Here is a 27,800-nt window from a genome sequence, read left to right as displayed (position 1 = left end):
TCCAATGGGAGCTAACAGAAGATCCATAACTTTGGACCCCCTGAACCACACTTCACCAAACCTGGGTGGTATCATTAGGAGAGTCTCCAAAAGATACCCTGAAAGTTTGGTGCTGCTAGCTTAACAATTGCACCCCTGACAGCAGGTACCCCCCAAATTTCCCCAGGTTTTCCCTTTAAATCCCCCCCTTTGGCATGGTCCCCAGTTTAAACATTGAAAGGGATGCTGTTTCAGGGTGGGGGAGAATCAACCCCAAAATAGCATCACTTTCAATGTTGTTTAAACTGGGAACCCCAGATTCTCCCTTTAAGGTAGGTTTAAAAGAAGAATCTGGGCTCCCTAGTTTAAACACCATTGAAAAGGATGCTGTTTGGGGGTGGATTCCCACATCACTTGTTTAAACTAGGGAGCCCAGATTCTCCTTTTAAATCTACCTTAAAGGGAGAATCTGGGGTTCCCAATAACATTGAAAGTGATGCTGTTTCCCCCAATTGGGGGGACTGGATACAACACCATAAAATGTTTTAACAGCAGTAATAAAAGCATTTTGAAAATGTTTTTTTAAAATTATTTCTGCTGTGTGGCATGGTCTATTGCTGTGTTCACATTTGTGAGTTGGGGCATGTTCTATAATGTGATGGTGACTTTGAAACGACCTGGTGTAAAAAATCATTGCTTGGTCACAGTGGGAGAGGGCAGCTGCCCATGGGGGGGACATGCCAAACTCCAGTTTGCCTAGATATGCCACTGGGCATAGCTACAAAGGGGCCGGCAGGGTGCATGTTGCACTGGGTACACACCTGGGGGGGCATCGAACTCAGGTTTTGCCCAGGGCTTCAGTTTGCCTAGTTACACCACTGTCAGAAGGGTAACTTCCAAAGACAGAGGAAGTAAAATATTTAACCTGACTTTTGCTTTGCCTCAGACTTTTGCCCACTTGAGCAAGTATATCACACCCTACACCCCACATCAGGCCTTTGGCCCATCAGTAGCAATTCCATTATTTCAACATTAAGCTTCCAGTTATTATCATCACTCCAAAATTGCCTCCAGGCACCACTTTTCTCCAGGCTCCATGGAATCAGGTAGAAGTTCGAGATAGAGATGAGTGTCATCTGTGTATCTGCAACTCAGCCCAAATCTCTGGATGATTTCACCCAACTGTTTCATGTAGATATTAAAGAATAGAGAACAAGATGGAATCTTGTGGAACCCAATAAGGCAAAGGCCAAAGGACTGAATGGCAGCCCCCAGTACACCTTCTGAAACCTACCCTTCTGGTAAGATTGGAACAACTGCAGAATGTTCCAGTCTAGATAGGCCAACAACTCCCTGGAAGATTTAAGTAACTAAATACGGCAAGGGATATAGAAGCAAATGGTAAGCTTCAAACTTTTAAGAATCCTGTCCACCTCCTCAGATTGAATAAAATGAAAAGTATCCTACATAACTGGAAAAATCAGCATCCTGATACCATCCAACCCTATCACTGCTAACTTGGAATTAATGTGAGAGATTTTATTTGTGAATTGCTGAGCAAAAAGATCACAGTGGGTCATCAAGTAGTCCATCTCCTCCTGCAGGCCAGATCTCAACAGGCTTCTGACCACCTGCATAGCTCCACGGCCCATATACTGTGCAAATGCAGAATTGGTAGAAAAGTGTTGGTTCTTTGCCTTCATCACTACCATGGAGAACCCCATCAAATGAGTTTTTGCCTGTGTTCAATTTCATACATATCTTAAAAGGAATTTGTTCATTCCTTTTTGACACTGCAGCAAGAGACAGCAGTTTTTTCAGAAACCTGGTGGTAGTTTTAAAGAGGGATTGTTATGTATTCATATCCCATCTTTATATCTGCTAAACAGGTGTTGTTTTGGGTACCTACAAAACTGTGTGACCAGAAGTAAGTTTTCTTTATGTGCCCTAAGAATTTATGTATCTCTCAAAACTCTTTAAAGTTGAGTGTTCTTATAAATATATCCAGTTTATGCAGATTAACAACACTAATGTTTGCCATTTAAGCAAACAAAGATAACATACCCCATCATTTAATAGATATTCAATAAGGAGCCCCCATAGATCTATAAAGGATGTGTTTTGTCCTTCTTGTTTCCGTTGATGTAGCTGCCTGCTGTAATATTTCAGACGTTCTATGGACCAGCCATCTGCCTTGCATTTGGTCACTTGTTTTTTAGTTTTGTTGATTTGTTCATCCAGATCCTTCTGTGACCAATAAGCATCTTTGTACAAATTCACCATAGTCCTGAGAATGAAAAATGAGAATAAAAACATAAAAAAACCACAAGAACATCCATGCTGGATCAGATCAAGGGTCCATCTAATCCAGGGGTCCCCAACATGGTGTCATGGTACCTGATGATATCTTTTCTGGTGCCTGCCAAGTGTTTATAGGAAGTGGGTGGGGCCAGATAGGGTGTTTGCCCTCCAGGCTTCTGACTGGCTGTAAAGATTTTTGAAGACATTGCTTCAGGAGCAGCTGTCACCAAAGCACAAGGTTATACAGAGGGTTAATAAAGTTAACATGTGGCAATTATTTTATGGCTGTCTATGACTGTGGCAGTCATTTTGTGGAATCCATTTTGTTGCTGCACCCACCATGCCATGTCAGAATTCCAAATGTACCCACAGTTCAAAAAGGTTGGGGACACCTGATCTAATCAAACATTCTATTTCCAGTAAGTGGATAATGAGGAGCCTCCAGGAAGTCTACAAGCAGGGGTATGGTACATAATAAGCCAAAGCAACCACATAATAATATGTATTTACTAAAATGAGTATCTATCCTGAGCTCAAGGCAATTTACAAATGCAATTAACAAAATAAATATGTGTTTAGCAAGCGCTCTGAAATCAAAGAAACCATCATTACATATTAATTGGTATGAAAGGATCTGGCATGTGGTACTTTAACCAAAATGACTGACTATAAAAGATCAAATAGGTTTGTTAAAAACTGGGTTTTGTTTATAGAACAATAAAAAACAATTTTTATAAGTATGTGAATCCACATGCTCTTTGACATAACATTTCATTTCACATTCTATTTGTATAAATCCTCAAAGTAAAAATAAAATTTCTCAGATATGGAGAAGCTTTAATAAAATTACAGAAGTGACTTCATATCCATCCAAATGTACCAGTAGCAGACCTGACAGCTTTTAACTAATCTTCTTATACACATTAACACAGAGGAATGCATTTTTACCTCTCATGAAACCTGTGAAATGGCACACAGACATTTGTTAGTTGAAAAATAAAATTCAAAGATGTCGTGGGTAAATTGATGCAATGTTTGATAAAAACCATCAGTTGCTAACTGCAACCACTATTATATATACCAGCGGTTCTCAACCTGTGGGTCGTGACTCCTTTGGGGGTTGAATGACCCTTTCACAGGGGTCGCCTAAGACTCTTTGCATCAGTGTTCTCCATCTGTAAAATGGATAAATGTTAGATTTGGGAGTCACCATAACATGAACTGTTATTAAAGGGTCGCGGCATGAGGAAGGTTGAGAACCACTGACATATACAGTAACAGCTAGACTCTATCTCTGAAGTTCCTCTCACACTATTTCTGAGAATATAAAGATCAAACATTTGAATATGCACAGTGTGTGTTGTTTTGCGACATCATTTGGCAGATACAGGCATATTTTAAAAAGCTTATCTTTTGTGAAACTGTACATAAACATAGATGGATGTTATGCTTTCATACAGTTGCCTGTGTTCTATTAAAACGTGTTTCTCCTTGTCTAGTTGTAGAATATATTTTGTGCAAAGAGCCTCAAAAATATAATATACATATGGCACCCAGAAAGCCTGCATGGATCTAGTTTGAACACACATATAGGCGTTTTCCACATGGCCAATATATCCTGGGATAAGGAGGTGAAACATCCCGGTTCAGCCATGACTTCCGCATGGCTTTTGCATGGGATAAATCAGGCCCGCCCTGCAAGATTTCCCTTACCCTGCGGCTTTCAAAAAACAATAAAATTGGAAGTTCTTTTTAAAAGGTCAGGGCAGCTCCCGCTCCCATGCAAACACCGTAGGAGACAGACCGGTTTATTTTTCCCACCTCGCTGCCTGCTCTCCCCGCCCCACAGCTACAGCCAATCAGAACGTCAGAAAAATGGGACTGTTCGCATGTGCACAGGAATCTATGTAAACTACGTAAATGTAAACGATGCAAACTACATAAACGTATGTAAATGTAAACGGTCATGTGGAAAATGAAAATAAACTGGGGGCTCATGCATAATTCACTGAAGTTCTTCCTCCCGGGCTGATGCATAATTCACTGGAATTCTTCCTCCTGGCCTGAACAAGCTGACTGGGCAGCTGTGCAAAGGGAGAAACCAAGATACAAACAACCTGTTATGTTTGATCCCAGTTTTCCCTTGGGATATTATGCCGTGGGGAAAACGCCATAGGCTCTGCACAGAAGATACAATTCTTGTACCAAAGTTATTAGCAGGGCCAGTAGGAACAACACTGCTCTACCACTCACTTAAAAACTGCACCCTGTACCCTCTTTACCACACAAAGAAGATGGGAAGTTGATTGGGTGCCTACTGATTTATTTTGAATGTGAGTTAAGTTAAATTAGAGATGCCTAAACCTAAGGGAAGTTAATAAAATGTGACATATTTACATGACAGGGGAGCCAGGAGGCTATAAAAGCCTGTGCCTGGCTCAGCTCGGCCTCTTTTTTTTCCACGGTGATGGGGCTACCTGACCCAACAACTTCTTGTTTAGCACGAAGGGCAGCTGCGGGTTGGCGCCGGGCTTCCCCTTATCCCCAGGATAGCCGCCGTCCTATAACGAAAGAACTCTTGGCAGCTATAAATTCAGTTATAGTCTCAATCTGCTCCTCCCCTTACGAAGGAGCACTGTTCAGGGTGGGGTTTGCCTTAGCCTTTTTGGGGGCATTTCGTTGTGGTGAACTGGTGGCACCCTCCACCACATCACCTGGGGATCAGGCGCTAGGTTGGAAGGATGTCACGTTTGGTGATGGGGGCCTTTATGTCTTGCTGTCTAAGTCAAAGACGGACCAAGTTGGAAAAAGGGGGCATACTATTTACTCTAGAAGGCTTCCCCACCAGAGTTTCCGGCTGCCCAGTTACTTTACTTTGGGGAGTATGTTGTCCCCTGACGGCCAGCAATCCCGAAGTCCTCTCTTGCTACACAAGGATGGGTCAAGCTAGTCTAGATATCAGTTTGTATCAGTACTGCGGCAATGCCTGGAGGCCTTGGGACTGCCGGCAAAAGAATATGGTCCACACTCCTTTCGGATCGGTGCAGCCACAACGGCAGCACAGGAAGGGCTATTGCCAGACAGGATTCGAGCCATTGGCAGGTGGAAGTCACTGGAATATCGAGCCTATATCCGGCCTCAACTCACACTGTGATTTGTTTTTCCAGTTTTCCAGGGAAACGGACTGGCGTGTGGCTGATCGGCCACAGTATTGTACATTGGGCTGGATATTACGCCTTTGACTCTGGCTGGGGCTCGAACTTGGGTCTGGATGAGGTCATGGGGATACATTGGATTGGCCATCAGGGCATGACCTGGGATGACTTGCTGCCCACAGTACGGGACTGGGTACTTCGCTTTGGCCCTCCTCAAGGTCTGGTACTTCAACTTGGGGAGAACGACATTCCGGCCATAAAAGGAGTGATCTTGGCACACAGGATGGTGGAAGACCTGCGGGTGTTGCAGTGGCGTCTACCAAAAACTAAGATCTTTTGGTCTTGCCTGTTACAGCAGAGGCTCTGGAGGAATGCAGTGGACCTCTGCAAGGTGGATTGGTGAAGGAGGAGTGTTTGTCAGGCCGCGGCCCGGGTGGTTCGGGAGTTGGGTGGTGTAGTAATTCCACACCACGAGATATCCCATTCGCAGGAGGCCCATTTTCATCCTGACGGGGTCCACTTATCTGAGCGGGGGACAGATTTATGGCTTTATGCCATTCGTTTCGCCCTATTGCAGTGGCTAAATGGCACGCAATAGCCCCTTGTGGACTCCGGGCTCGGAAGCTGGGGCGGGAGCTGCCTTTGTCAGCTCAGTGATGCTTTTTGGGCATAGGGGCACATCCTTTATTGGGGAGGCAGGCTTGCAGGCCAGACCTCCCCGCAGAGGGGGCCTCAATAAGAGGTCTGGGGGTAGGGGAGGGCTTGATGGCACAGGCCTGGAGGTCATGTTTCAGGCTCGCTACCCTCGGCAGGAGGGGGTGTCACAAATGGATATGCATCCAAGTGGCACCCAGTAACCTCCTGTCCCGGTCCCCATGGAGGATGGTGCTGGGCCAGCAGTTTGCTGCCCGAAGGGCCAGGAGGTGTCAGCTTTGGGGCTGGCCGTGGCCAGGTTCAGCGGGTCGCTGCCTGGTGGCCAGGATGTGTCCCATATGCTTGCCCAGCTTCCAACTGTTATTATTGTTGCTGTTATTGTTAATGTTAATAAACCGGGCTGCGGCCATTTCATTTCCAAAGAAATAAATATTTCTCTGTGGTTATTGGGTAAAGTGTAATCCGCATATCTGCACGCAACACATTTTGCCTGACTGAGTAATACAGAACATTTCCTGCTCAGACCTCTGTTTAACAGAAATCTCTCTATTGTTTTAATATTGCAATTCTTTTAAATGTTGATTTTTTAAAAAAGATACTGCCTTTTGGGGACCTTCTGTTGCTTTTTTAACTTTCTTGTTTCCTTATCCTATAGTTGCTGCTGTTGTTGTTCTGTATATTGTGATTTACAGGTTGAATCCTGCATGAATTTTATTTTTGAAGCTACCTTGCAGATACTTGTTTTGAAAGGCAGGATAGAAATATTTTAAATTAATATTCCTCCAATAGATGTCCCTTTGGCTGTGTCACTGCTTGTTAAACAATGCTAAGGATTGTGTACAAGAATAACATTTCAAATATAGTTGCGTCACTTTGAGCTCAGTCAGATTTACTTCCAAGTTACTACCCTTCCAAATAAACTAATTTTCAGCAAAAGCTGATACTGATAGAAAATTTATGTTTGCTTTTTCATATGTACATTAAGATCCAAAGTGGGTTACTGAGATGGGGCCAGGTCGAAGAGGTGATGACAAGGCAGGGCGAGGCCTCGGCTGCACACTGGGGGAGGAGCGAGGCCATAGTCTCGGCTGCACTCGGGGCGCAGCTGGGCACGGTCAGCGAGGCTTGGAGTGGGCTCAGCTGGGGAGAGGGAGGGATTTGATGGCTGGAAGGGCATATAAGGGGAGAGGCAATGACATTCGAGAGCTGCCGCTGCAGCGGGGTGCTGGGAGGCGTACTGATAGTGACGGTGGGGAGGAAAGGGGAGTGTACGGGTGGGTGGGGCCGGGCGTTCAGGCGGAAGATAGCCAAGCCCAGGAGTCTGGCCCTGGTCCCAGTGAAGTAACTGGGCAGGGCGTGCCACACCTTGGAGCCCGGGTCCAACTGCCAGTGAGGCAACTGCGGCAGACCCAGCTCCTGCAGTCACAGGGATGGGAAGGGAAGGCTGTGAAGCCTGGGATGGGCTGCCTACAACAGCAGGCGCCCTGTGGGCTAAACTGTTTCTTGGCCCCTCGGGCCAATTGGAAAAGGACATCTCTGGGGAGACAAGCCCCCAGGGCAGGGAGGGAGGGAAGGAACCACAGCCTGAGAGCCCCGGGCGGGGAGGGGAAGCGCCACATAAGGATAGAGTAGACCCTCAATCCAAGACTGATTCTGAGAGACAGAATTTGAACTAGGGCAGTATTAACTCATGGCTGAGCCCCTAGGGCTAGACTGTATTGCTCATGGAGACATAATAAGGAAGGAGGCAGCATGACATCACAGCTCTGATGATATTGGCCTGCTGCCTCCCTCCCTCCCTCCCCATTGACTCAAAACAAACCTCAGCTGAGTGGGAGCGTGCCTTGCAACTTCTTAATTACTTATATATATCTAATGACTGCTTAAAAGGGATTGTAGGAATTCTATAACATTCCATAGAGTAAGTTGAAAAGTTTACATCAGCATTTCATAGAAATGGACTAAAATAGGTGGAAGAGTAGATAGAAACTGAAACTAAACATCTCTCGCCTTTTATTACTCTGTTTTATTACTCTCACCTGAATATTGGAATACAGATATTGACAAAAAACGAACCAGCAATATGGAATTTAAATAATGGGCCCCTGAGCTTCAGCCTAGTCAGCCTTATAGAGAATACAACTCTGATTTGAACCCAAAGCTCCTGAGAATATCTGTAAAATGAACTGCAATTGCACTTTAAAAAATTCATATTAAGTTGGAAAGAACAAAAACAGATCTTATCATGGATTTCTTAGCTGCTCAGCAAGATTCAGAATGCCAAATATAACCTATGCAACTCCAACTTACAATTACAATGAGCTTACCATGTTGTCCCAGAAAAACCACTCAAATATGTAGTACAATCTATGATATTTAACTTCTTAAGGCCTTGTAGGCTTCCATACAACGACGTCAATGATCTTGTACTTCCTCCTACTGTCATGATTGCCACAACTGGAATCTAAAATACAGAAACAAGGAGGGTAAAGCACAGAAAGATGAAACACAAGCTGAGGAGTAAGGTAAACAGTTATGTTACGCCAAGTCTGAACTGTCCCTAGAAGCTAAAATGAGGCTGTCGTACTTTGGTCACATAATGAGAGGACAAGAGTTACTGGAAAAGGCAGTAATATTAGGAGAGGTTGAAAGCAGCAGGAAAAGAGGAAGACCCAACATGAGATTGAGTGACTCTATAAAGGAAGCCACAGCCCTCAGTTTGCAAGACCTGAGCAAGGCTATTAACCATAGGCCAATGATTCACAGGGTCACCGTAAGTTGGAAGTGACTTGACAGCACTCTGCACACAGACATCCCTGTCCCTGCTTCATGTTAGAAATTCTGGTGCAAAATATGACTAAGAGAACATTATGTGATTAGAACTATGCCACAAGTACATTATTATCCCTGGTACATATGGCACATGTGTGACCTCTTGAAGGTTCTGGCTGTTTGCTGTGGTATATGAGATCTGGCAAAGTCATCATGAAGCCAATCCATTTCTGGGTCAAAAATACTGCAGCATCTAAACATGGTTACAAGTTGTTAGAAAGAAACAGATATCTTGTTTTTCCATTAACATTGTTGAATCCAGTATAACCCCTTGGTTCTTAACTGAATCAGTGTCTGGACCTCAACAATGGTAGGGGCCAAAATATCTCTGAAGACTTCAGCCTTCCCCATCAGTATTACTTCTTTCTTGTCAGGATTTAGGTTAAACTTGTTCACCCTTAACCCTTTCACTATAGCAGTGAGGTGAAAACAGAAAGGCACAGGATGGGAGAAGCCATTTTATTGTTCAACTTACCTTCCCTCCCCACACAGCTCCGTGGGGACGAGGGGACACGCTTCCTGACCTCCAACCGCTGAGGTATTGCCATGGCCATGGGGGTGTGTCTCCTTGTCCCTGCAGAGCTGTGCAGGGAAGAGAAGGTAAGTTTCCCAATAAAAAGTAGGCAACTCTGTGCAAAGGCGCCTCCACGGGCTGCTGCGGCTCCGGAGCCGCCTACATGGAAGCAAGTGAATGGTTCCGGGGCTTCACCGGTATCATAAATACTGGTGGGCAGCTGCTTCACAGGCCCATGTGGAACAGGCCTAAGTTCCTCATTCAGGATTTCAACAGCGGCTTTTCTGCGCATGTCCGACAAGGATTAGACGCTTTTCGACACCCTCCCGGCAAACAACAAAGATTTAATGGCATAAAAGAGAAGATAAAGACTAATAATCAACTTGAAACCAAGAGGGAACTCAAAAGGGAACTTTGGAAGGAGGCGAAAAAAAACAAACCCGGTGAGGTCCAATTAAAATACTAAAAGATAAAGAGTGAGGAAAAACAAAACATGGCCAAGGGGAAACTTATGTAACTAAAACAGATTTGTCAGAGCTAACAAATCAGATAAAGGCTTCCTTTGGAGTGACTTTACTAAGACAACACAGATCAACCTGATTGCAATTGATAAAGACATACAAGACATGTCAAAGAAACTTTCTAACACTGCGGAGAGAGTGATTAAAAACGAGAAACAAATAAAGAAAAACACTGACGATATTGACTTCTTGAAATCAAAAATAGCCTCTCTCTCAGATAGACAAAGACGCTGCTAAAACCTTCAGTTTAATTGGAGTCCCGAGAATGGAGGAATAGAAACAGATATAAAAAACAATTAATACAGTGGCTCAATTCTATAAACATTCCAACGACACCGGAATCGATAGATAGAGCCCACAGAGGATTTTCTCAGGGAAACAGAATTCAGACATTATTTTCAAATGTACCACAGAAGAGATCAAAGAAACACTATACAAGAAGCTGAGAAATGCTCAGCCTTTGATGTATAAAGGAAAGAAAAATTTTGTGAGACAAGATCTCTCACCAGAAACGCTTGCAAATCAAGAAAACACTAATGCCATATGCAAACGCTCTATTTAAAGCAAATAGAAGATTTTCATGGATATTACCAATGGCGATCCTACATTTTGAAAACAATCAGAAATATATAGCAAGAACCCCAAGAGAGGCACAACAACTTCTGGATAAACTGGGTCTCTCCTTGGAAGCTGCAGAACCTCAGACAGACAGTGATTCAGAAGAAGACGAAATGCAGGACCAGGCTGCCATGACTTCACAAGATACCTCAGACGTTCAAAGCCTAAAGAAAGATAAAATAAGTAATGACTTCTTTAAAAATTATTTTAAATGGCAAAATAACATTTCACTCTAAGTACTAATAGAATGTAACTGAATAATAAACACTAACTAAAATAACTCTTGTATGTAGTTTTTTGGAAGATATTAAAACAGTAATCTGCTCTAACATTGTTTACTTTAACAATCTGGGAAAGGTTCCCAGACATTTGTTTTGAATAGTATTATCTAGCTTTACTTACTGTTTCAGTAACATCAAAATGGGCGGAATGCCCAGACAGAAAACTCTCTTCTGAGGGAAAAATAGGTTGTAAGATGCAATTTAGTTGATATGTATGTATTTAGAAGTATCTTTTTATTGGAATGTTATAAGAATTTTTAAACTGATTGATTGCCATTAACAGAGAGAATTGACTAAGAATATATGGGAGAGAAGACCTAGAGGCCGAGATGTGGGAGGGAGGAAGCTCTCCTCAGAACATCGGGGAAGGGGGAGAAGGGGGCAAATGAGGGGAAAAAAGAATGAATATGAAACAGCAGCAGGCCCGAAAATAGTAGACAAAAAATTATTACTTATGGCAGGAGATTTAAAACTTGTATCTGTAAATATTAAAGGATTAAATTCCAATTTCAAAAAGATTTAAACTAGCCAAACTAGTTAAGAAAGAAAACTGGGATTTGGTTTGCATCCAAGAAACACATAAAAGAAAGAGAGATATTGCTCCTTTAATAAAGCTACCGGGCTGGAGAACCTTATGTGAATCAAGGGCAGAGGGAAGGAAGAATGGTGTTGCTATTTTGAGTGAAAAATAATATAAACATACAAGTGCAAAAAATATTGAAGGATCAAAATGGGAGATGGATTTTGATACAAGGTTTCCTTACTGAGATACAAATAACACTAATGAACTTATATGCACCTAATACAAAAAGCAAAAGAGTTTCCTACAGAAACAATTTAACAGAGTACAAAGGGAATATAAAGGAGAAACATTAATAGTGGGAGACTGTGAGAACTTATAAGGGTTTTTAAACAATGGAATATAACTATTATGTATGAGGAGGCGTATCGGAAAATCACAACAACCAACTTTCTATTCTAATGACATAAAAAATTTACATACATAGACTATATCCTGACAAAGAACATGGAGTCTATACAATGTGTAGAGATTCAGACACACAAAGAGTGGGTTTCAGACCATGCTCCGGTGGTAGCTACACTCAGACTGGCAAAAGAGGACAAACAGTATAGATGGAGATATGACAATATTATAATGAAGAATGAAAGAAATAAGAAGATTTTACAGGAAGGGAAATGAAAACTATTTTTAGAAAATAGAAACACCGCCTCTGAGGCAGTAATGAGAGGGTATTTTATAGAAATACAAAAAAGACAGAAAAAGGTATTAAATAAGGAAAGACATCAATTAGTGGAAAAAATCAAAGACTGCAGAGACAAACTACAGAACAAAAATAATATAACTGACTATAATGAATTAAAATTACTAAATAAACAACTGGAGGAATTGGATCAATTAGAGTTATGGAAAAAAGACACATGGGTCAAAAATCAATTTCAAAGAACCAATATAAAGTCAATGAAACAACTAGCCAATTATTTAAAGAAAAAGAAAGAAAAACATAAGAATTAGACAAAGGTTTGCACAATTTTATCAAAAATTATTTAAAAGGATAGACACAGAAAGGATAGAGGAAATACATAAAAAGATCTAACACAGGAGGAGAAACAAAGTATGGAGAAAGATATAACACAAGAAGAAATAGGCTTAGTAATAAAAGAATTAAAGACCAACAAGTCTCCTGGTTTAGATGGATTTACAGCAGAGTATTACAAAGAAATGGCAGAAATATTAATACCTGAATTACAAAGGTTATATAATAAGATATTAAAGGGACAGAAAATACCAGAAACATGGAGAGAAACAGAAATAATCACTATATTAAAACCAGGGCGCAATCCAGAACAGGTTGAATCATACAGACCTATAAGTTTATTAAACCAGGATTATAAAATATTTACTAAAATATTGTCGAACAGAATAAAGGCAATATTACCAAAAATAATTGGTCAAGATCAATACAGATTCGGTGAAGGATAGAGATATTAGCTATCCATAAGAAATGTATTGAATGTGATGGAACATGGTAAGGATAAAAAATATGCCATGATAAAATTAGATGTCTATAAAGCATTTGACACAGTTAGCCACGCATATTTATTCCAAATGATGGAACAGACGGGATTGGGAGAGGGATTAATAATGATATTAAAAGAATTATATAAAAACAATAAAGCAAAGATTATGATAAATAATGGATGGTCGGAAGAAATTAGGATAGAAAGAGGGGTGAAAGATGTCCGCTTTCTCCATCATTATTTGTAGTAGCAATGGAATACCTAGCGGATAGAATTAGAAATAATGGTAGGATCAAAGGCTATAAAATCAATAAAGAAGAAATAAGATTAAACTTATTTGCAGATGATTTATTACTAATAACAACTAACCCTGTAGAAACTTTAAAAGAATTAAAAAATAATATTAGAAGACTTTCAAAAGCATTCTGGTTTGGTGGTTAATATGGAGAAATCTGAAATCCTGGGAATAAATAGAGAACAAAAACTACTAGGAAAAGAAATGGTGAAGAAGAAGATTAAATATTTAGGTATAACATTAACAAATAAGAAGGCAAGATGTTTAAATATAATTACTGCTAATATGGAAAAAAATAATGAAGCAATTAAAGGAGTGTGCAAGGGAAGAATCTATCTATTTCTAAGAGAATAGTAGCATTAAAAATGTGTATAATGCCAAAACTCTTCTATCTATTTCAGACTTCTTGCCGTTGGAGATTAGGAAAAAACAATTTGAAGAATGGGATAAGAAAATTAAACTATGGGCATTTAATCAAAAGAAACCAAGAGTGATGAATAAAATAGTCTATATGTCTAAAAAACTAATGGGCTGGGGGGCTCCCAAAATTACAGGAATATTACGAGGCATTTCAAATAAAAGTTTGATGGGAATTCAAATAGATAAAAGAGACAGATGGATGAAGTTCAATGAAATAAACTTGAACACGGGTAGCTCTTTGGAATATATTCAAGTTGTCTGCAACAGAGACAAAAATTAAAAAAGGCCCTAGAAAGGTGTTAATGGAAATCTGGGAGAAATGGAAGGGAAAATGGATGCCAGGGCTACTGGGTGCGGCAACCACTCATGACATGGTTGGACAGGAAGGAGCACAAACAATAAGATCTCTACACAGACAAGGAATATACAAGGTAGCACAACTGTACAATGAAAGAGGAGAATTAATACCGTTTCCAAATTTTATAGAGAAAGGAGGTAAAGAAAACTGGTTACTATTAAGAGGAATCTGGGGAAAGATAAAAGCCTCCAGGAGGGAGGAAGAGTGTATAAAATATATATGAGGAAAAGAAAGGACAAATATTAGGGAGTTATCTTATACAAAAACATGATAGAAGATCAAGGAATTCATGATAAGAATCATAATGGAAAAATGGCAACAAGATGGAGTGAAAGACATAGACCTTATTAAAAGGATTATAGACAATATGAATAAAAATAAAATAGATAAATATGCAGAACTAGAGAAATTAATATTAAAATGGTATAGAACACCAGGAAACAGTTGTATATATGATAGAGGTGACTCAGTCAATGTGGGCATTGTGGAGAAAAAAATGCAATATATACGCATATGTGGCTAGAATGTAGAGAAGAAAAAAATATATGGGAAAATATGATAGAATACATAGAATATAATGTAAAGGTAAAAATAAAGATAAATATAGATTTACTATTTATAGGTATAGTGGATTATACTATAATAGAACAAAGAAAAAGAAAACTTTTCAAATTCATGATTAGAGCGGTCCATGCAGTAATAGCATTGGGGTGGAAGGACAAAAAAAATCTGGACAATGCAGAAATGGTTGGAATATGTATGGGAGCAAATACAATTAGAAATTTTCGACACAATGTCAAGAAATCAAATATGGCAAGAAAAAACAAAAGGATATGAAGGAGATTTGGATGTAATTCAAAGACTGGCTAAACGAAATTGGAATTACAGAAGAAAAAATGGATAAGAAGATTGAAAAGAATGGACCTGCTGCTGTGCATCTAAAGAAGAGAAGAAGAAGGAGGGAGGGGGGAGAAAGAGGGAAAAATGATATGGAGGATGTATATAAAGTATACAATATAAATCTGTAATAATTCCGAAATATCAATAAAAATATTAAAAAAAAAAAAAGGATTTCAACAGCAACAGCAGATGATTTGGATAAAAGAACGTGGAACCAGATGTCTGTCTAAACTGAGGCAACCTTTCCTTTTATTGCCCTGTTTAAGTCTAACTGGGACAGTACTCCCTTTCACTATGTAATATCTGTAAATAGTTGCCTCATTCCTAATTGCACAGCTGTCCTAATTTTTCATCACACATTGTACTGGGCATCCATTATGCTAACAAGCTCTGTCATGGTCATCATAGTCCTATAGTCAGTACAGCCTCTGTCCTTTTTGTGCCACTTAATATGTTCCTCATCTTTCTCATCTTTCCTCCATTCTAACATCAATACTCTTTTCATGCATTACAGTTGCATCTGAACCCCAAAATGAAGATGTGATACTCAGAAAATGAGTTAAACTCAGATTTATTAATAAAATATTTGCCTCCATAAATAATAACTAAGCCCTTTTATGATTAGGGTTACCCTAACCAGGAAATAGAGCAAGCAAACAACCCCATCCCATCTCAGACTTCAGCTCTCTAATACTGTGGTGCCTCATTTCTGATCCTCAGCTCATAAACTTACACCTTAACAGAGGGACCTGGCTTCATCATCCTTTCCCCATGACAGTCAGCATTTGGGTTCTGGTAATGTTAACTACTCCTAAGGGAGAATTTTACCACTTCTCTCTAGCTGGTTAGATATAAAAAGTTGGCTTGGGCAACTTCTTGTTATCCTCAAGGTACTCGCCACTTTTCTCATATGTTTGTGCCAACAACTTGCACTCTTTCTACATCCTCTTTTTTGAACCTCAGCATTCAAGGATTCAATATCCCTCCACTCCAACAATGCAAACAGGTGAACACATGAAGTTTTCATATATTGAGCCAGACTCCTTTTCTAGAACTGTCGGTATTGTCTATTGTGTCTGACAGCTGTTCTCCAGAGTTTCACATGGCCATGCTTCACACAAACTTGATCCATTCCTTGATCCAACTTGAGGATGACAAGGAAGAAAATGAAATTGTTCAAGATTGTCTATTCCTTGTCTCAATCATCAACCAAATGGGAGATTGCAGCCAAGAAACCAGAAAGAAGTTACAAGTGAAAAGTGCAGCTATAAAGACACCAAAAAAGTTCCTTATGGCAAGGACGTGTAATGGTGACCAAGATCAAGTTAATTCATGCCATAATATTTCCCATTACTATGTATGGGTGTGCAAGTTGAACAATGATATGAGGTCCCTCCCCTTTTAACCCCTCATCCAGATCCTCCACATTCCCCAGCTCTGGCTCCTGGAATGATTTGCTCATCTCAGAATTAGGAGATGATGACGAGTCTTCTTTGTACCTGGCTGAAAGATTCCCAGTTCTGAAGGTATCTTCCCAGCACTGTTCCTCCTTGGCATCTGTTCAGAAGTCTCTTTTAAAGGGGATACTCCACCACCTCACCCTCATTCCCCAATGAGTCCCCCTGGGTCCTCTCCTGGCATCCTCCTATAGGAAGACTCACACATTGCATATTTTTCCCGATATTTATCAAGCTCTCCCTGCTCTTATCTGATTGGTCTCATCTCCCATCTCATCACCCAATGTTTTCTGCTCTCCCCTGCCTCCCTGTACCACTGCATGAGACTCTGCCTCTTTGTGAGTGGTTGATACATTATTCTTGAACTGCTCAGGCTTTTCCCTGAGTTATGCCTTCTGCTACTCCTGACATACTGCAGGTCTTCCTTGGCTGATGGGCTGAATCCGTGTGGCTTCTTGTGCATCGTTGAGCCTGTCTGTCAGATTCTTCTTATTTGGTGTGACTTGGGCAGGAGAAGGGCAAGCTTGCTTGGCATTAGGTGTGTGACCCCACACCACACCTCCCTTGAGCATTCTGTGAGGCTGGAATGAAACATGGCAAAGTGCTGGAATGGTTGCCTACTTCAGTGGCGTAGGAGCAGCAGTGACGTAGGAGGTTAAGAGCTTGTGTATGTAATCTGGAGGAACCGGGTTTGATTCCCAGCTCTGCCGCCTGAGAGGCTTATCTGGGGAATTCAGATTAGCCTGTACACTCCTACACACGCCAGCTGGGTGACCTTGGGCTAGTCGCAGTTTCTCGGAGCTCTCTCAGCCCCACCTACCTCACAGGGTGTTTGTTGTGAGGGAGGAAGGGCAAGGAGATTGTCAGCCCCTTTGAGTCTCCTTCAGGAGAGAAAGGGGGGATATAAATACAAACTCTTCTTCTTCTTCTTCTGGAGCATTATGTGCTCATGGATATCTCCCCTGTTCAGTGGGGTAAGTGTGGCGTGCTTGGGAGAATTTGGGGTGCTCCGGTCTGTGGCCATCTCCAGACAAATGGACAGGAGTTGATTAATTAGAAATGTGGTTGTGGAAGAGAATTTCATAAATATCATGGACTGCCAAATAGACAAGAAAGTGGGTTCTAGATCAAATAGACCCTGAACTTTCCCAAAACTGAGGCTACTGTCCTTTGGCCAGTCAGTGGAAGGAAGTTAATGGAAAAGACAATAATGCTAGGAAAAGTAGAAGGAAGCAGGAAAATAAGAAGGCCCAGCCAACAGGAGATGGACTGACTTCAATCAAGGAAGCCACAGTCCTCAGTTTGATGGACTTGAGCACGGCTGTTAATGTGAAGACATTTTGTAGGTAATTAATTCATAGTCATCATAATTTACAAGTGGCATGAGGGCACTTAACACACACACTGCCATCAGTGTGATGGATGTCAGTAGTGACATTCAGCATTCTGCATCACATACCTCATGGTCCTGCAGGTCCCTTTCTAGCCCAAGAACTTTTTTCAGTGCTGTAGCCACAATCTTCTTTCTTTTGCCAAGGAAATCTTGCTCCTGTGGGCATAAGTCATACCCCAAACGCACATCTAGGACATTCTGACTGTAATACCAACAAAGATATAACCAGGCTTACACAATCAAGCTAGGCATTTAGAATTCAGTACACAACTTGAAAGTTCAAATTATCAGTGTAAGGACATGTTCTCAACTATCCTGCAATAAGCAATTAATATAAAGCATGACAAAAGAAGAATTTCAGTATACTGACTTATAACAGCATTAAGAGAGCAGTAGACAAAGGTTCTGTAACCTTTTCCTAGTACGTCTTCTGAACATAGCTGACAATAAACAGAATGACACCATAGCAGTGTGAATATGAACAGTTCTCAAGCTGTTAGATACACCAACCCTTGTCCTACAAAAGTGACTCTTATTAAATGGATGTAAAGATGTAAAGATATTCAGTGACCATCACTGATTACAGTTTCAGTATGCCTACAGCATACAGTGTATTATTAGTTTCCATTTTCACTAGACTGAATAAACATCCAGTTTGAATGGATGCATACTTTACTAACCTCAACCGGGACTTGTGTTCCAATAGATAAGCAGAGAAAATAGCTCAAGTTATATAATCATTATCATCCAAAAATGGTGGATCTCTTACCAGTCCTCTGTCTTCACATGTACGGAAAATTCATTATTCTGAAAATAGAGAATATGGATATAAAATGTTGTAATATTATTGGTGCCCTGACTTGGATGGTTCAGGCTAGCAAGATCTTGCCAGATTGTTGAAGTTAAGCAGGGTTGGCTCTAGATCAGGGGTGGGCAATTATTTTTTTCCATGGGGCCGCATAAGAAACAGAAAATATGGTGGAGGGCCGGGCCCTCCTCCCGTCCAGAGGGGGCGTGCTCAGGTCAGCCCTTCCCGCTCCTTGCCCTTCGGCGGCAGTTCGCACAGCAACAGTCACTCGCTCTCGCCACCCTCGCCACCTTTTCCTCTCCCGGCGCTTGCGCAATGTGGCGGGGCTCCGAGGGTGGGGAGAGAACTACAGCTTTTAAAAAACTCTCTTGCGATCCTCCCCGTCTGTTCCTGACACCGTGCCTGCGTAAGAAGGCGGGGTTCCCAAGAGGGGGAAGTGCGCACGCGTGCGTGAATGCCCGAGAGAGGCTTTTAAAAAAATAATCCCAGTCTCGCGCCGTTTCTCCCGGCCGCCATGTTGACGACGGGTTCTTCTAAAGCAGGGGCCAGTCAGGGTCATCCGGTGGGCCGGGTGTGGCCCGCGGGCCGCATAATGCCCAGGTCTGCTCTAGATTGTATTTGGATGGGAAACCACCGAGAAATTCCAGGGTTGTTATACAAAGGAAGGCAAAGGAAAATCTCTATAAAGTTCTTGCTTTGAAAATTCTATGGGTTTTGCCATAGCTTATTGTTGCCACATACTCTCACCTCTGCTAGCATTATCTTCTTCTCTGTAGGAAGCAAATTGATCTGTGTTTGCAGGGATCCGTCTTCTCTATTATAGGTACATGGGCCCTGGGGGGAAAAAAGTGGGTTTTTCTGCGAGAAAGATTGATAAATCACACATCCATGTATCTGTAAAGATACAAGCATTGTTTTATTGTTAAGGCTAAGAAAGTTGTTGAACGACATACAAAGGTGTAGTCCAGATCCTCCTTTGGTAGTTTAACATCCAGTGTTGGCTGCTTATATTTCACATAATGGAATGAAGACTGACATGCAGGACTGAGGCCAAAATCAGACCCAAGGCCACACTCGTGATGTTTTTCATAGGATCCTTTTACCATAAAGGATAATGTTTGCTCTAAAAAAGAGAAAAGGAAAATTATCATAAAAGATATGTAAGAATTTGCATTTATTCCATTTTTTAAAAGTTCCACTTTGCCAAGGCTGAAGGCAGCATTTACATTTTTAAAATTAACCAACTATGACCTACCAAATACTTACAGGCCTTGATCTGGCTCTAGCCATTCAAAACTTGACTTACATAATCTGTGTGCCCTACCTTTAAAAAAGCACACCAATTGGCCCCACTAAAAACTGAAATATGGCTACAAAAGCAGTTTCAGAAGTGCACCTGCATTTGTTACATGTACATAGACCTCCTTAAATGGACTGTCATGAACATATATACAGAATATATCAGCCTTAAATGGGGTGACTACTTAAAAAACACTTTAATTACTCGAAAATTGTAAATAAGCATGAAGTTGAAATGTGATCTCAAAAGAATTAGGTTTTACACACAAGGGATTTGCAAGAACTTGCATGTGGTATTTCCTTTCTCCCTCACCCACTATTCCCTGAAAATCTCCACAGCCTCTTCCCTCTTCATGTTTCCTTCTCCACTTTCCACCCACCAGCCAACCTACCTTTATCTCCATCTCACCAGCTTCAACTTTCCTTCCTTTCCTCACCCTGGCAGCTTATACCCTGGAAAACTACGGCCCAGTTGAGAGGTGCTGGCTCTTGGGTTCTTCACCAGCTGTGCAATGAAGTAGGCACAAGGACTTGTAGGCAACACCTCATTTCCCCAAATATCTCCTTCCCACAGAATTTCCTCTAATCCTCCTTTTAGCAGCCCCCATATTTTTAACTTTCCCTACTTCATTCTGTCATCCGCACCCACCCATCACCCATCTTTTAACTGATACCCATCTTCAGCAATATTATTTCATTTATACTCTACCTTTCTTCAAAGAAGGGAACCTGAAGCCAGGGGTTGAGCGAGGGGAAACTGCACCAGGGGCATAGGTGCACCCTGCGCCCCTGCCACACCCCCAACTGTCCCGGAATGCTGTGGAATGCCATGCCCAACATGCCCCCATAGGAGCATGTGCCCAGTACGTTGCACCCCGCCCCCGTCCCCTTGGTGCTATGCTACTGCCTGAAGCAGCTAACATCATTTTCCTCTCCTCTGTTTTATGCTCTTGTTAGGTAGGTTAGACTCTTGTTAGGTAGGTTAGACAGAGAATGTGTGACTAGCCTAAGGACATTCAGTGAGCTTTCATGGCAAAGTGGTGATTTATTTTATTTTTTAATATATTTGAACCTAGATCTCCCAGATTCCATTTTGAAACTCTAGCCACTGGGGTTGCTGTTGTTGACAGTAACAAGCAGCCATTCCTGGGTGAGTCATGCAAGTCGGGTGATAGCAAGACACTCTTGGTTGCTGCTGAGCCTATTTTCAATGTGTCCTCCCTCAAAAGCCAAAACAGCCCTGGAAAATGCCCTCCTCCTGCCTTTTACTGACAGAAACCAAGGCTTGAAGGGTTAAATACTGTTGTGATCACCTAGCAAAGTCCATTAATTTCTTAAGTTAATGCTTCTATTGTGGGGGGGGGGGGGCGTGCAGAGGTTAACCTTCCAATATATGCTTTTTTAGATTTTTCTGTAAAACTTGGGCCATTCTAATTTCTCTGTCTATTGCCAGTCCTGCCTCCAGATTTAAGTATCCATAGATGGGGCTGTGATGATAATTAGATATATTAATGATATTATACAGTTTTACTAACTTTTACATTATTTTACATCATTAAAGCCCTTTATTTTAAATATTCTTGCCCAAAGTTGCTGCTATTCTAAAACCATATAATGCAGTGGTTCTCACCCTTCCTAATGCCGCGACCCTTTAATACAGTTCCTCATGTTGTGGCAACCCCCAACCCTAAAATTTATCCATTTTACAGATGGAGAACACTGATGCAGAGAGTCTTAGGCAACCCCTGTGAAAGGGTCGTTCGACCCCCCAAAGGGGTCCTGACCCCCAGGTTGAAAACCACTGATATAATGTCATACATCTATTTAATGAAATGATAATCTTACTTGATTTTTGTGCCTTTTTCTTCTGCACCTCATATTTCAAACAGCAAACCTGGCGAGACTGTGAAAACAAGAACATTCAAAGCTGAGAATCTAATTTCAATCTCATTTTAATACTACCAATAAGACAGTACAAGGACAGTTTTGGTTTGGCAAGTAATAGTGTGACCCAATATAAGTATCCAAAGACTGGCCCACACTTGCCTATTAGAATATAAAATAGCCAAATACTTGTATTTGTACAGCCTGCTCATGCTTTTGTACAATTTTGCTTGCAGGCAAATCCCACTGTGAGAGGAAAGATATTGCCAAGTAAATATGTATAATATTTTATCATTCCTTAATTTATTCCACAAATATTGGATAATTTATCCAATAAGTGCTTGTAAAGCTTAACAAGATAAGGTTGAAGTAACTATCCATCATACAGTGATAGCTCTCAAAAGAAAGCTGTGGACACAATTTTTGCAGATGTACAATTGCGGTAACTAGCCCTGGTAAAATATGCTTAGTAAACTCACTAGCGACTACAGTGGTACCTCAGTTTTCGTCCATAATTGGTCCGAAAGGAATCGACAAAAACTGAAATTAAGAACATAAGAACATAAGAACTAGCCTGCTGGATCAGACCAGAGTCCATCTAGTCCAGCATTCTGCTACTCGCAGTGGCCCACCAGGTGCCTTTGGGAGCTCACATGCAGGATGTGAAAGCAATGGCCTTCTGCTGCTGCTGCTGCTCCTGAGCACCTGGTCTGCTAAGGCATTTGCAATCTGAGATCAAGGAGGATCAAGATTGGTATCCATAGACCGACTTCTCCCCCATAAATCTGTCCAAGCCCTTTTTAAAGCTATCTAGGTTAGTGGCTATCACCACCTCCTGTGGCAGCATATTCCAAACACCAATCACACGTTGCGTGAAGAAGTGTTTCCTTTTATTAGTCCTAATTCTTCCCCCCAGCATTTTCAATGAATGCCCCCTGGTTCTAGTATTGTGAGAAAGAGAGAAAAATTTCTCTCTGTCAACATTTTCTACCCCGATGCATAATTTTATAGACTTCAATCATATCCCCCCTCAGCCGCCTCCTCTCCAAACTAAAGAGTCCCAAACGCTGCGGCCTCTCCTCATAAGGAAGGTGCTCCAATCCTTCAATCATCCTCGTTGCCCTTCTCTGCACTTTTTCTATCTCTTACGATATCCTTTTTTTTGAGATGTGGTGACCAGAACTGACACACATTACTCCAGATGCGGTCGCTTACTGCTTTTATATATAAGGCATGATGACAATCCTTGCAGTTTTGTATAAACTCCTTTCCTAATTATCCCCAGCATAGAGTTTGCCTTTTTTACAGCTGCCATGCATTGAGTTGACATTCCCATGGAACTATCAACTAAGACACGCAAATCCCTTTCCTGTGGTCTGTGACTGATAGCACTGACCCCTGTGGCGATGTGTGTGAAGTTTGGATTTTTTTTGCTTATGTGCATCACTTTGTTTAGCTACATTGAGAACTGCATTAACCATTTCTTAGCCCACTCACCTAATTTATCAAGGGTCCACTTGGAGCTCTTAAATCCTTTGTGGTTCTTACCACCCTACATAATTTGGTATCATCTGCAAACTTAGCCACCACACTAGCCACCCCTACTTCCAGGTCATTTATGAATAGAAGTTAAAGAGCACTGGTCCCAAAACGGATCCTTGGGGGACATACCACTCCTTACATCTCTCCATTGTGAGAACTTCCCATTTACACCCACTCTTTGTTTCCTGTTCCTCAACCAGTTTTTAATCCATAGGAGGACTTCCCCTCTTATTCCTTCATTGCTCAGTTTTCTCAACAGTCTCGGGGGAGGGACTTTGCCAAAATATTTTGGAAATCCAAACTTGAACCGTGTCCACTGGTTCCCCCTTATCCACATGTCTTGTTTACGCACCCTCAAAAAACTCTAGTAAGTTTGTAGAGACGGGACTTGCCTCTACAAAAGCCATGCTGACTCTTCCTCAGCAGGTCTTGCTTTTCTACATGTTTAATAATTTTATCTTTAATGATAGATTCTACTAATTTACCAGGAACAGATGTCAAACTGACTGGCCTGTAATTTCCTGGGTCCCCCCCCTAGACCTTTCCTTAAAGATTGGTGTGACATTGGCCATCTTCCAGTCTTCAGGGGATGGAGCCTGATTTCAGGGATAAGTTGCATATTAATGTAACGAGAACACCAGCAATTTCATGCTTGAGCTCTTTAAGAACTCTTGGATGAATACAATCTGGGCCAGAGGATTTGGTAGCATTTGGATTTATCAATGGCTGCCAAGAACTTCTTCCATGTCTACAGCAATCTTCACTAGTTACTCAGATTCACCTCCCTAAGAAGCTTGGTCCAGGTGCAGGAATTTCCCTCACCTCCTCTTTGGTGAAGACAGATGCAAAGAAATTCATTCAACTTCTCTGCAATCACCCTGCCATCTTTTAGCACACCTTTTGTTCCTTCATCATCCTACTTGAATTTTCACAGCTTCCCTAGCTGGCTTCCTGCTTTTTGATGTACTTGAAGAACTGTTTGTTGCTGAATCTTGATGTTCGCAGCCATGCGTTCCTCATAATCCTTTTTTGCCTCCCTTACAGCTAACTTGCTTCTCTTTTGCCACCATTTGTGTTCTCTCTGGTATTCTTCATCAGTTAAAGTTGGACTTCCATTTTTCTAAAAGACATCTTTTTTTTCCTAATAATTTCCTCACCTCCCTTGTTGTTAACCATGGTGGCTTTCTTTTTGGACTGGTAGCTGCCTTTCCTAACCTGCGGAACACACATTCCAGCTGAGCTTTTAGGAACTGTGTTTTTAAAGAAGCGTCTCCAAGCACCTTGGGCATTTTTGACTCTCTTGATTTTCCCTTTCAGCTTCCTAAGCACTATCCCCCTCATCTTTGAGAAATTTCCCTTTCTGAAGGCGAATGTAACTACATTAGTAGTTGTCACTTGTTCGCAGGCAGAGATACTGAATCAGACACGATTGTGGTCGAGGTTCCCTATCGGCTCAAGAATACTGACTTCCCGCACCAGGTCCTGGGTCCCACATAGAAATTAGATCTAGGTTCACCTCTCCCCTGGTTGGTTCTACAACCATCTGCTCTAAGCCACAGTAATTTAGCATATCCAGGAATGTTCTCTCCCTACTATGTCCTGAACATGCATTTTTCCAGTTTATGTGGGGATAGTTAAAATCGCCCATTACCACGACATTTTTGCTTTTGTTGGCCTCTCTAATTTCTTTTTCCATCTCAGAATCCTCTTGTGCACTTTGGTGCAGGGGGACGATAATATATTCCTAATATTAAACTGTCCTTCACCCTGGTATTGATATCCACAGATTAGATTCTGTAGAGGAACCAGCTCCCCTTGCATTGTCTATTTTTATGTGATACTATGCTCTTTGCTGATGTAAAGGGCAACTCCACCCCCAATAAGCCCTGCAAATCCTATCCTTCCCTATAGGAGCCTGTAGCCCTGGTATAACAGCATCCCACTGGTTCTCCTCCTTCCACCCTGTCTCTGTGATGCCCACTATATCAATGTCCTCCTTCAAAACTCTGTGCTCCAGCTCCCCCATTTTGGGTGAATGCTTCTACTATTAGCATAGAGACACCTGTATACTCTGTCTCTGTCCTTAACCTGGGATTTATGTTGCTTTACCCTCAAGTCTTTTGTAGACACTATCCCTTGTCACCTGCACATTGCTATGTTCCTCGCTTGTTTGTGGTTGATTTAGAAAAAACCTCCCTCTCTGTCTGCATCCCCATAGATGCTGTATTCCGGACAGAAGTCACCTCAGCTCACCCTATTCTAGGCTTTCCCCAGTGATCAGTTTAAAAGCTGTTTATCCACCTTTTTTTAATGTTGAGCCAGCAGCCTGGTTCCTCTTCTTAGTTAAGATGAAGCCCGTCCCTTTTGTACAGGCCTGCCTTGTCCCAAAGGTTCCCCCAGTTCCTGCAACAAATCCTGAGAAACCCTCTGCCTTACCACCTTCTCATCCACACATTGAGACCCTGTATCTCCTGCTTGCCCTAGCTAAAAGCCCTGTGCGATGGAACGGAGTAGCATTTCTGAGAATGCCACCTTGGGGGGGTCCCTGGACTTCCAACCTGTTTCCTAGCAGCCTAGAATTTAGCTTCCAGAACCTCCGGCTACATTCCCCAATGTCGTTGGTGCCACTGTGCCCCACAACTGCTGACTCCACACCAGCACTGCCTCAAAGCCTACCTAGATGCAGCCTGACATCCGCAACCTTCGCACCAGGCAGGCTTGGGAGTCACCATCACCCGGTCATCCACGCCCTCTCACAAGCCCAACTCTCTATATTCCTAATGATCCGAATCACCCACCTGAGGAGCCCCCACCTCCCCGAGGGGTATCCTCAGTGCGAGAGGATAGCTGATCACCAGTTAAGGAAGGGGTCCCATCTAAGGGAGCATCTTCCCCCACCTCAGACTGGCACCCTCCATCCCCAAGACCTTCATTCTCCATGACATCTGAAGAGATGTCACCTTGGGAGTGGGACCCGGATGTTAGGTCCCTGAAAGCCTCGTCTGTCACCCTCTCTGCCTCTTTCAGCTTCTCCAGGTCTGCCACCTTGGCTTCAAGAGAACACACACGTTCCTTGAGTGCCAGGAGCTCATTGCAGCAATGCAGATGGTAAATCATTAAGGCATGCCAATGTAAAGGTGTGCCTGTATATTAAAATATGTTAAGTCACAGAAATAATTTGGGACATGAATAGGTGATGGAATACCAACTGTAAAGGTTGAGTGGACTGTTCTTGCCCTTATTGAAATACTTTCATTGTCCAGATATTTCAGACAGTTAATCAAATTGCTTTTAAAGTTTATGTGAGTTGAGATGTAAAGAAAGGGAAAAATGAGCTTGGGAAGAAAGGTGACACTAACAAAGGACATCTGCACATTTTGTTGACAGAAAGGCAACTGGAGGAGAGATTGTAACAAGAGAGGTTTGACTAGGTGTAAATGGCTGACCGTGGGGGAAGACATTTTGGCTGTTTAATTGATTCTGGAGCTATGTTATTGGATGTCCAGCTGTCCCCCAAGAATGGAAAGTTTCCTAAAATGAGACTGTAATTATAGGCATTCATGGAAATCCTAAGAAGCAAGCTTTCTTAACACCTATAGAATGTGAATTGCAAGGGCAGAAGGTTATACATCAGTTTCTCTTGACCCCTGATTGCCCAGTAGCCCTATTAAAAGGAGTTTGAAATATAATCTTCAAGCTACAATATATTTTAATGACAGTCAATCAAGTTACTCTGGAAATTCCAAGAAAACAAATGTTTTTGTATCAGATGTCTTTGATTGGGGCCCCACCTTGTGGCCAAGACTGCGCAGTACCAATGTTTTTACTAAGAAGTTGAGATGTTCTCCTCAACCTGTGGCATACACTTCCAAGCAAGTTGCGAGAGGATGGCCAGCTGGTATGGGGGCCACTGCAGTGACTGCCAATGCTGTGGAGGAGGCAAGGAAGTTGATCTTGGGCCAGCCATTGTCCGTGCTCTGCCCCAACAGTGTGAGCACCTCTTGCTGTGAGCCAAATGGTTAACTAACTCTCAATTGGCCAAATAGGAAGCTTTGTTGTTAGGGTATGGAGAAGTGACATTCAAGAGTTGTGCATGCTTGAATCCAGCACTCCTGTTCCTGTGCAACTTTGGAAGCCCATGCCCTACTTCAGCCATGTCAGAATAAGCAGCAGAATTAACAGCTCTCACACTGGCTCTGGAGTTAGCCGAAGGAAAGACTGACAACATCTTCACAGATGTCAGACATGCATTTGATGTTGTGCAGGCACATGGTCTTTTATGGAAGAAGAGCAGGTTCAGAGAGAAAAGATTGCCTGTGGCCCTCTCACATATACAAATGCTCCCCAAGGGAAGGTTAGATCTTTCACCTTTTGAGCTGTTGCATGGCAGACCTTTTCCCATAGCTGAGTCAGTGAAGAAAATATCATTTGAAACAGGAGATTCAGCGTTAAGGGAATATGTTATTGCCTTGCCCTCTTGTCTTTATTCTCTTCCCAGACATGCAGTGATGCACTAACCCATTTGTCAAATAACTATCCCTGGCCTTTA

At 42.0% G+C, this 27,800-nt stretch overlaps 1 protein-coding gene across 1 annotated transcript in view; it reads right to left on the bottom strand.

Moving 5' to 3' along the window:
- LOC125427405 (cytosolic phospholipase A2 epsilon-like) overlaps positions 1–21,738 on the bottom strand; it is a 35,824-nt gene extending 14,086 nt beyond the window's left edge. Inside the window, exons 1-7 of the mRNA XM_048486765.1 lie at positions 21,671–21,738; positions 19,480–19,649; positions 19,274–19,360; positions 18,488–18,525; positions 17,785–17,920; positions 8,417–8,553; positions 2,044–2,266 (exon numbers count right to left, since the gene is read on the bottom strand). Of these exons, the coding sequence (XP_048342722.1) occupies positions 2,044–2,266; positions 8,417–8,553; positions 17,785–17,920; positions 18,488–18,525; positions 19,274–19,360; positions 19,480–19,632 (774 nt within the window). The 5' untranslated portion in view covers positions 19,633–19,649; positions 21,671–21,738. The remainder of the gene's footprint in view (positions 1–2,043; positions 2,267–8,416; positions 8,554–17,784; positions 17,921–18,487; positions 18,526–19,273; positions 19,361–19,479; positions 19,650–21,670) is intronic.
- Positions 21,739–27,800: the final 6,062 nt, after the last annotated feature.

Source organism: Sphaerodactylus townsendi, linkage group LG02, assembly GCF_021028975.2.
Source record: "Sphaerodactylus townsendi isolate TG3544 linkage group LG02, MPM_Stown_v2.3, whole genome shotgun sequence".
Taxonomy (NCBI): domain Eukaryota; kingdom Metazoa; phylum Chordata; class Lepidosauria; order Squamata; family Sphaerodactylidae; genus Sphaerodactylus; species Sphaerodactylus townsendi.
This window is presented reverse-complemented; position numbering and strand designations above follow the sequence as displayed.